The sequence below is a fragment of the Rhinolophus hipposideros genome (genome assembly GCF_964194185.1).
Source record: "Rhinolophus hipposideros genome assembly, chromosome: 20".
NCBI lineage: Eukaryota > Metazoa > Chordata > Mammalia > Chiroptera > Rhinolophidae > Rhinolophus > Rhinolophus hipposideros.
In genome coordinates, this window is record NC_138066.1 from 18,524,071 (window position 1) to 18,534,969 (window position 10,899).

At 35.9% G+C, this 10,899-nt stretch overlaps 2 protein-coding genes across 13 annotated transcripts in view; one reads left to right on the forward strand and one right to left on the reverse strand.

The window, feature by feature from the left end:
* Positions 1-10,899, forward strand: part of NF1 (neurofibromin 1) — a 198,798-nt gene that overhangs the window by 142,332 nt on the left and 45,567 nt on the right. The gene's annotated exons all lie outside the window — the stretch shown is intronic.
* Positions 427-9,292, reverse strand: EVI2B (ecotropic viral integration site 2B). Of its 3 annotated transcripts, none has more exons than XM_081027811.1 (3): positions 9,161-9,277; positions 5,165-5,235; positions 427-2,435 (listed from the first exon to the last, which is right to left on the reverse strand). In XM_081027811.1, exon 3 carries the CDS (start codon positions 2,418-2,420, stop codon positions 1,056-1,058), a length of 1,365 nt encoding a protein of 454 aa, XP_080883937.1. In that variant the 5' UTR covers positions 2,421-2,435; positions 5,165-5,235; positions 9,161-9,277; the 3' UTR covers positions 427-1,055. The 3 variants fall into 3 exon arrangements, with proteins under 3 accessions (XP_080883937.1, XP_080883938.1, XP_080883936.1); XM_081027812.1 differs by having other exon boundaries at positions 5,165-5,279; positions 9,161-9,274; XM_081027810.1 differs by lacking the exon at positions 5,165-5,235 and having other exon boundaries at positions 9,161-9,292.

A 10,899-nucleotide genomic window follows, 5' to 3' on the forward strand; every position in this document is an offset into this window, starting at 1 on the left:
ACGCGCAGGCAAAGGAACACTCCCCGCCTTGACTGACCAAGATTGGGCCCATCCTATTCTGGGAACTCAAATTTATCGTTTGTTAGATAATGGATAAAGGATGAAATTCCACATAAGAAAAGCAGTTGAAGAGTTTGAATGTAAAGTGTCAAAAAAGTATGAGTTTAGTGAAAGTTGAGAACCATCTGTATTGTGATACAGTCTGTTTTTCCTGGAGAAATCATCTAAATTTGGAAGGAAGCCATAAAAGTGGGTTTTTTTGTTTGTTTGTTTTTTTCCTCTGTAAGATTTTTTCTTTGGGTTTTTAAGGTGTGTTTAAAAAAGGAACTTTTTAAAGAGGCTGGTTTCAAAATTTGTGCTCCCCCAACAAGACAGGAAAATGTCTACATTTTCTGGTGCATACTCATTTTTTTTTTTTTTCAGAGTAAATGTCCCCAACCCAACCCCCCAATTTTATGTTTTAATATGTTTGTTTTACTATTTCTAACGAGAGCTAAAAGGAAATTTCTCAATTCTCAAACATTCATTCTAATCTCATCCCCATGAGATTAAACTCATCCCCATGAACTTAGAATATTTATTTGATACTTGAGGTATTAATTTAAAACTTGGAGTTTTGTTTAGAAATTAAAAATGAAAAAAATTAATTTCTCATTTCATCTACCTCAAACTCTGAAATGGAAAAATGAATTTTTATTTATTCAAGGTAACATAATACATAGCTTTTCAGAAAAAAAAAAATCTATTGGGTAATATTAAGTATACGTAGATTATTTCCAAAATGGTTAAGTTATTGACATATACCATCCACATAGGTAAAATGTGCTGTCCATTAAAGTTAGGTACTATATCCAGGAAGTAGATCACTTATATATTTTTTAAAAACTAAGTTTCACCTATGCACGTGGGCTTTGAGCACCTTTCAGGTAGTTCCTGAATAAAAATCAAAATTGGCGACCAGCTGCCATTTAATATATTTCATCACATGAAGAAAAACAAAATAATGGAGTTCTTTAAGAAGGATGGAAAATCAGCTAAAAAGCAAGTTGTAATATTTATAGCAATTCTGCAGGTGGGGGTGGCAGGGATTCATTGAGCTCTTGATCAGAGGTAGGAAGAACAGAGAATTCCTGACATTGGATCTCATTGTTGGAACTTTCTGGGGCTTCCATAAAATCTCCTGGTGGCACGGGCAAGTTTAGTGAGTCAGGGGGAGGTGGAAATGACTGTCTGAACTCAGAATTATGATCTTGACAGACTTGATTGAGATCGTCCGGAGATGGTGGGAGATTGATGGAATCATTTGGAAGCGGAGATACAATTGTCATTGTGGGCTTGTCGGATGAGTTACTCTCCTGTCCTTCCAAATCAAGAAGGGGAGGAGGTGGTGGAGGCGGGTCTGCATCATCTGAAGAAGAAACAGCAGTGCCGATTGTTGATCCACCAACACTCTCCTCTGATGTACCATTTACTTGATCTTTTATTTTTTCTGTTTTGGGGTTGTTGGACTCGTCAATGTTTTCACTTGATTCAAACAACTTAACTTCTAAGTCATCAGCTAAAAGTGTGCTTTTGCTTGGTTTCCAGGCCATAAGTGAAATAATTGATGTACGTTTTGTGGGTATTTCATTTTCTCTAATGTTATCCAGACATATGTCAGGGGTTTCACCATCAGCAAATGGAGACCGACCTGCCCAATTTTGATCATCTAAAACTGGTTTTCTCAAGCATTTGCATAGTACAATAGTGATTATAGCTACCAACATAAAACTCAGAGTTACACCAACTAATATGGCAGCTATTGAATCAGAATTGGTTTTATGTGGGGTTTTACTGGGAGTTTCTAGGTTGAATCCTGGTGTCATCCTAGGTGATCTTTCGACAGCTGGTGTTGGTTGTATGGAGAGATTTGGAACAGTTGGTGGTATTGGTGTTTTGGAAGAGGTGTAGACAGATGATAGTTGTTGAGAAGAAGTATAGACAGGTGGTGGCGATTGTCTGGAGGAAATATGGGCAGATGTTCGTAGTTGCCTGGCAGAGGTGAACATAGATAGTGCTGTTCGTTGGGAGGAAGAGTTGGCTGTTGGTATTGGTTGTCTGGTGGTGGTATAGGCAAGTGGTTGTCCAGCAGAAGTGTATCCTGCTGGTTTTCCAGAAGAGGCATGGACAGCTAGTGTTGGTTGTCCAGCAGCAACTTTGGCAGTTGGTATTGATTGCCTAGAAGAAATGTCGTTGAATTGTGTTGGTTGACCCAAAGGATTCCCTGTTGTGTTTTGAAAATTAGCCGAGACATGTGGCATTGGTGATCTAAACAAAGTCGATTGTGGCTGCTTCTCTGTTGTAATTGCTTCTGTCTCTGAGAAAACTGTGTTGTTCATGTGTCCACAAAATAAAATTAAGATGAAATACTTGGGATCCATTTCAGAAGGTTTCCTCTTTACCAGTGGTTTTATAATAAAAGAAAGAAAGACAATTAGGTATCATTTGGTGTCTGGTATAAAGCAGGTAGGTACTTGATTAGTATTTATTATTCCTAATTTAGACTTGATATCCTCTATAGGCTACTGTAAACAAATTTTGAATATACTCTTACTTATCATACAACATTTGGACCTCAGAGGCAGTGATTTCTCTTAATTCTTTCATAAGATCTGTATTTGGCCTTGCTACCTCTCTAGCTTCACCGCGTTAGTCCTTTATTTCAGTCGTACTTCTCAAGTACATGGTGTCTGTGTGTCAGTTCCACCTGCTCTCTGCTTTTCCTCCCTTTACAATTTGAAGTATATTTATTGATTCTGCTGCCTTGAAGGACACCAGAAACCATCTGTTATTTTATCCAAAAGCCTTTTCTTTCGTCTCTCTCTTTTTTCCCCCCTCCCTCTTGACTACATTTGATGCTACTGACTACTCTGTTACTACTTTTCAAGGACCTCTTTGTAAGAGTCTTCCTTTCATGTTAATCTCGCTAGCTCCTGTTTGTTTGGGTTTTTTTGCCTCCTGAATGTGGGTGGTTGATAGTCAGTCCTCATCTGCTTTTCTTTGATGGGAACCTGTAAGATTTCAGCTCTCACCTTTATGCCACAACTCCCAAACCTGTACATCCAGCCCAAATCTCCTTGATTCTATTACGTTGGTGCAAAGGGAATTGCGGTTTTTGCAATTATTTTTAACCTTTTAAACTGCAATTCCCTTTGCACCAACCTAATAGTTCCATTTGTATGACTTCTTGGTGGACATTCGATGTATATATCCCACTGTCAACAAATTCAACATATTTAAAACAATTGATCTGCATCTCAAAACTAACTCCTCTCCCCGCCTGTCTATTTTTAGTGGTGCTACCTTCATACACTTCTTTTGCACTGTACTAGTAATCTTTGCGTTATCATTAGGGTTTAGCCCTGAATGTTAGGATCTTGTATTTTTAAAGGATTCAATCCTCTGCTAAAATCCTAAAGTGATCTTTGAATCTGGATGAGTCAGTCCTATCAGGTTGGTCATGCAGTCCTGCTGCTACTTCATTCATTTGTTGGTAAACATCATCTTTGAGTCAGAACCTGTTCTAGGTTTAGGAGATTAAAAAAAAAGATTCCAGTGGGAAAAATAAACTAACAAATAATAATTTGATGAGTTTTCTCATAAAAGTATGCAGGAAATACACAGAGGAACTAATCTAGCCTGGAAGGGCTGTGGGGAAGGTTTCTCAGAGAAGTAAAACTTGAACTGAGTCTTGAAAGGTCTATAAGAGTGAATTAAGCAAATAAAATATTCCAGCCAGGGGTACAACGTCTAGATAAGCATGGGCAAAGAAGGCAAGTATAAGTTTGGCAAGCAGGACTTGCTGTGCGATGCAGTAGATGCTAAAACTTGAAGAGTTCAGTTCTAGCTCTGCTTCTCCCACCTAACGTCCTATGTAACCGTGAGAACGAGTCACTTCAATTGCTCCACTTCTCAGTTGCCTTATTTCTAAAGTGAAGAGTTTTACTAAAGACACTTTTCAGCTCTGCGTGCATCTGCTTGTTTTGCACATTATTAAACACAATGGCAACCGTTCAGTCATTTGTTAACAGTAGGGAAAGGAAAACTCTCAGGGTGTTAGATCCTGGTGTACGTGATTAGAAGCTAGTTTTTCTGTGATTCGCAGAGAGATTTGATGTTCTGTGCAAGGTACAATAAAAGGAGAAAAGGCCCTCCCTCAACTTTTGCAAATAAATTGCTGTTCAGCAAATTCGAGTAGTTTTCGTTGCTTACTCTTCTACGACTTGGTACACAGGGATGATAAATTACCCTATTTTAGTAGGAAAAAAGACGTAGATTTTTTTTTTTTGTACAGTTTCTTTATTTTCTCTCTAGCACTTCAAACCTAAATTTAAAAATATTTCTCCTTTAACTCTTCTGCACACTACTGATGACTTAATCTGAAAAGCACATTTGATCAGGTTATTTCTCCCTTGCTTGAGGGTTCCCCATTGCTGTGAGGATAAAAATGTTGAACTGACTTTTCTTCCTTCTGGCTTGAGTTTACCAGTACTGACTCATATCTCTTTCTTTTTTTATTTTTTCAGTTACACTTGACATTCAATATTATTTTATATTAGTTTCAGGTGTACAGCATAGTGGTTAGACATTTGTGTAACTTATGCACTGATCCCCCTGGCACTATACGTAGTTGTTGCAAGATTATTGACTGTATTCTCTATGCTGTACTTTCTGACTCATACCTCTTGACTAAAACTTCTCATTCAGCCAAATGTACCTCTTCCCCATCTTAAGTGCTTTCTAAACCCACACTTTTTTCCCTAAACAGATACTTTTAATTATGCTTGTTTTCAGCCACCTAGAGTGTGTTCTTTTTTTTCCAACCCAGCCCTTCCCCCCCTTCTGACTGCCTTTCTGAACCTGTCCTCATCTGTCAGACCTCAGCTTAAATTCCAGAAAGCCAGTTCTTTATGACTGACCACAGCCCAAAGAGATCAGCCGTTCCCTGAGTCCCCCTACCTCTTGTTGTCTCTGTGGTTCCTTAGATAATTCTTCCTGTATGGCCTCACACTTAAATAATTGTGTTTGTTTTTTAATTACTTTTCACATTCTCTCTTTATCCTCACTCCCTCAAGATTATAAAGAATCTTGAAGAAGCCAGAAAGAAGCAAAGAAAAATACTTACCTAAAACATACTATGTGCTGTACTATCCCAGATGTTTTACATACTTTCTTTCCTGTAACCTCTAAATGATTCTGTAAGGAAGATGGAAATCTTTTCATCTTTCAAGATGTAAATCCTTGATTTAGAGACAGAGAAACACATCCAAATGCGTTAAGTAACTTGCCCGAGGTTACATCACTGTTGGTGACAGACTGGGTACAGAATTTGTATCCAGGGTCACCTAGTTTCAAAGCATGTGGTCTTCCTGCTACCCTGAACTGCCTCGTGTTTTTATATGTTGATTCTTTTAAGGCAAAGTGCCGTATATGTTGGGAGCCCAGTAAACATTTAACCTGTATTAGGTTTTGTGGTTCCTTTCCATGTCACCTTGTCACTATTTATTAATACTTTAAGTTATTAAATTCTGCATTTTATCAATTTTTCAAAAGGCTTAATAGGGAGAAAAGAAAAGGAAACTTTGGCATAAATATGGGTATTTGAATCATCTCTAGATGGTTGTGATCCAAGCAGTTCCCATCTGCTATTCTTAAAGATTCCCACCCCACGTCCCAAGGAAAGGCCTCTTCACTGGAGTTTCACTTTAGTTTTTTAAAAATGCCACCCAAAGCAACAGAAAATGTAGCCCATGACTTGTCTTCACCCAAAAATGTTCCCTCTTTTGTGACTTTGCTTAAATTTTAAAAAAAGAAAAAGAAAAAAAGGAAACCACATGGTTCCTCTTTTCAATGAGCTAAAAAAGACATTTGAGAAGAAAGAGCCCAAACAGGAACATAAGTCCAGTTTAGTTTGTAAGATCAATTTTGATAGGTTCATAGCCTTTTTTGTCAATAGGAAGATCATAGGGCCTTCAGTATATGAGATTTTTCACTTACTATTTAAGCTTTGTGGTAGTATTAAAACCACATTTACTTTTTATCTATCCTATCCCTTTCCCACTTCTCAATTAGTTGTGTACCCTCTTAGGGTCTACTGCATCAGAATGCTCGAATCTGTGGTAGAACTCTATAGCAATCCAGAATAGTCCAGAAAAGAGGGGGCATGGTTTTTAAAAAGAATAAATAGAGAGTATAATAGTGAAGAAACGGACTTTTTCTATCTAGCTCAGAGATAGTGAGGTCAGTGTTAGGACCGGTGCAGAAAGTTATTTAACATCTGCATTTTTAAAATATATAAACCGTGTGTACATGAAGTACCAGCACTGTTTTTTGCAGGCGTAGACAGTAGCAAGAACCATAAAGAGCAGGGGATTCAAGAAGAGAAAATGTCAGATAATATGAAGTGAAAAGGGAATGCGAAGAAATACAAACACACACACACAAAATAAGACAAAAATGATAGCAAGTAGCAAATATATGGGAAAAGGGGAGGTCAATTAATTCGAGTGCTATTAAAAAACAAAGTTAATGAAAAGCAGAAGAAAAAGTGGCGTTATGTAATTAGCAAAAAGTTAGGGTAGAAGAATGAAGTGGGTAAAATCAGAAGTTGTGAGAAAAGATTGAAGTAATGAAAGAAGCAGCCACAGAATGCTGCTCTGTCCCTGGCCTGTGTTTGTGATGCAGGGAGCTAGCAGAGAAGCCAGCTGTCTGCCCACTTGGAGGACTTGGACCACCCATCTTCTCAAACTCACCCATCTTTCACTGGAGACTCTCCTGTCTGCTCCACGTTCCCTCAAGATTGTCTTTCTTTTTTTTGCCCCCACCCAGCTCTACCCAGAATCATCCCTGCTAATTACTCTAAAGAACCTATGCACATTCTGTATAGCATTGTTTCTAGAAATCCCTTAGTCTGCTGCTTACACTAGTCCCAAATTTGTCTACCTTTGTATGACAGTATTTTGTTCATTATTTCAGGTTGGCACTTTGAGGTTTAAATCTGTGATTTTGCCCTTTGCTTTTCCTGAAAATTTCAAAAATTGTTAAAAGAAGAAGAAAAATATAAGCTGTTTTAACTAAGCAATTTAAAGATGGTTGCAGTAAAGCAGGAGTCCTCATATATTAGACATGTTCTTATTAATATAATGCATAGGTAAAGGGCCCAGCATTTAATATTTTAGTATATGTGCTGCCGAAGCGAGCACTGGGGCCCAGCATTTAAAATGAATGCAGTTAAATTAAAAATGGTAAGAAATATCATAGTCTTTTTAAAGGAATCAAGGAGATTTGGAGAGCATATCCTGGACAAAAAGGCAATTGTGGGTAGCAGTACCAAAAATAAAAGGTGAATGTTAGTACTTTGATATGTTACAATACAGATATAATAGATTAAAATTTAGTAGTAGTGTATCTCCAACTAGTGGTTATCAAACCATAAAAGGAAGAAAACAGCATTTCTATGTTGAGGAAGAGCAGAAGGGGAAATTAACCTTGAACTCTGATAGGAAGTACTTGATGACCCCCTGTTATCAATAATAATATCTACCATTTACGGAGTACCCACCAAACGCTGCGCACTGCCGTATTTTACTGAGCCAGGTGGTGCTGTCTTCATCTTACGGATAAAGAAACTGAGACAACAGAGAAGCTGGGTCACTTGCCTAAGTGTCACAGCTCTAAACAGTAGCACTAATACAGAAACAATATCAATCTTATACCAGAGCCCTTTCCTACTACGCATAACTTGTCACTATGTATGCCGCACTGTCTCTTATAGTAAAATTATAAAATAAAAATGCTTTGTGAAGAAAGGAGATGTGAACTCTCTGGGAACAGATATATAAGTAACTTTTAGAGGTAGTCTTGTATAAAGGGCTACTAGAAAACCATTTTAGTCCTGTGATTCCATAAAAACAGTTATGGGAGTTTTGAGTGGTTAGCCTATAAACTGTCATATTTGACGTGATTTTTAAAGATTGAACATTGAAAGGCATCAGATTTATATTTAACAAATTCAAACTTATTCAGAATTCATAATTTTCTCCTAAGTAGAATTATATAGGAATTAGTTGAAAAACACAAGTATTAATAAACTCTAAGTTTGGGGCTGACCCTTTAAAAATATATAGACAAGTCTTGTCTAAAAAAAGAGATTAAAGTCTTTATTTTCTAACTTCTGTAATAGTTACTTAGAAGAAATCCAAAGTGGAGTTCTATAAGGAAAAGTCATTAAGTATTTATGAAATATTGATATAGGATATCACCCATTATGAATTTATTATTTCATAATATTGCAAGTCTATGTAAACTATTTGCAGTTTTTATTCTGGAGAATATTTATTTTGTAATTACCCAGTTTGCTTACAGAACAGGCATCTTTTATGCATATTAGCAATTTTCTATTGTTTATTCTGTTGTTTTTTCCTGTATCTATTTTACACTGTTCACTAAAGGCTCAAGTAATATGTGACATAAGTATGTAGATGATATGATTATATATACATACAGTTTATAACAGTTTTGGTGAACTTTAAAAATGAGTGATAACATTTTCATGTCATTATTACTTAAATATAAAATTCTACTTGTATAAAAAACAAGTAATATATAATAATGATAACTGAGTACCTCATCTAATCTCCTTTGGTTTCTTTTTAAATTAAGTGAAATTTTTAAATTAAGTAAATTAGGTGACCATTCTCACTATAGACACTAAAGGGAATTTAAAAATAAAAATAATTTAAATCTATAGATTATGTTATGTACAGGAAACTTTTATAGAAAGCAAATCAGAGTTTTTAACAGTCGGTATTTTGGGGTTGTAAATTCAGTCATATCCCATGGATTCTACCCTTAGCTTTATCTGCCATGGCTATAGTTTATTTTTTTTAATTACAGAACTAAGATGAACAAAGCTAGCAGAAATTATATATCATACAAACCTAAGTGAAATTTTTTTGTCCAAGGCAAGCTCAACACTGAATGATGTTTGATTCCATGCAGCATGACCTGTTATAGACATCTTTAGGCTATCAGAGTTTAAATTATAGACATTTTCGTTTTAAAAATAAATTTTATGTAATGCAAAGATCAAACCAGATTGCTTGTGTGAAAATTTTCTTACCTCAGTTGTTAACTTCTTTTGCAGGATGCTAAATTCTTGTTCTAACTGGACATTTTGGTGATACGGCTAAGGAAGCAAAAGGGGTGGTTCAGTTGAGATTAAAAATGGTCCTCTGGCAAACTGAAATGGTTCCTGTAGAAAAGGAGGAAGTTTATCAATAGTTGGTTCCGGAAGTGCAGTAAGCCACAAAATGACTAAGAAATGTACTCCTTTTAACAGAACTTATTTTGAAACACAATTTGGAACTATATACTATATGATTTGAGTGCTTTTAATGAATTTTTGTAAGTAAACACTTGAGACTCTCTAGAAATGTGATTATGTAAATTAAATATTTAGACTAGAACACTGGAGCGCAAATCCTATGTTCTAAGGAAAAACTGCCCGTTGGGTTATTACCCATAGTGAGATTTCTTTTCAAGGGAAGTGAATGTGTTCTGTTCACTGGTATGACTTTAGGCAAGTACCTGCTCTTCTGATTCACCGTTTCCTCCTCTGGAGGAATATTTCATGTACTGAGTGGTGAAGATTAAATAAGATAACATAACGTACAAATGTCTCACACGCAGTAGGTAGTAGTAAATGTGAATGTTATTTCCTCATGCATAATTTAGGAAGAGCCCAGGTAAAAGTGTAATTAAATTTTTTTGACCAAATGCTTTACTGAATGATTTTTTAGTTCACGTCCACAACTCTTTTATGACCAACAAAGTAGGTCAGCAAAAAAATAAATTGGGAATCATTTTTTAAATAAGTGAACTAAGCAAAACTTTTTGAAAAGAGTATGAGTCCATCTGATAAAAATTTCTTTGGGCAAGTCACCTTCTAGCCTCTTTCTTCACCTGAAGAATGAGATCATAATTCCCAATGTGTAAATTTATTATGGGATTAAACAAATGTGAAGTGCCTCGCATAACACGTGTTATAGTAGAAATAGTAGAAAACAGTAAGTAGTAAACCATGCCCTGCTTTCTCTTGGTCACTGCAGAGGAACACCGAATATTAAGACTCAGTTCTTAACTGCAAGGTTCTTATAACTTAGTACAAAAATAATCACTTTTTTTTAAAGCAGAATGTAATCAAAATGCTATAAACTTTTGACTGACTATTTTAAAAGCCCTAAATTAGCCTGTGGACTATAATACCCAGTAGTAGAAAACAAAAGTGTCTTTGTTCAAAAATAACTTTTAAAATTTGAACTCAGAACATAACCTATTATTGTCAAACGTCAGGTTTGGAAAGGAACCATTTCTGTTTGTTCATGAGCTGTCATTGAATGGTGTCCTTCAGAGGGTGCATGTTTAATAGCCAAGATAGTGAATGATGAATTGTAAATAATCCTGCAGTAGAAGCTTTCTACGTTGTGAGACAATGTTTGACCTGTATGTTGAATATGAAAGTAGTTGCCTAGTTAACTTATTTGTAAAAAGACACTGAATTGTTTTAATTTCCTCCAACTATTTATATATGACACTTGATTCAAGGAGTGCTTTGTGTTATGACTATGTATTTTAATACACGATCTCAAATTTTTAATTTGTATGAAATGGGAGCTCTTCCCAGTTTCGTTTCCATCTGGTCCTACTCCTCAAAAGAGAACGTGCTGTCACCATGCTTGTCATGAGTATTCTCTTGCTTTCCTTTTACTTTGTTGACATTTAGCTTTGTCTGGAATAATATGGTTATGATTTATTGTTTAGGGAATGAATTGTTTTTGACAAATGGTAACAAATTGATAA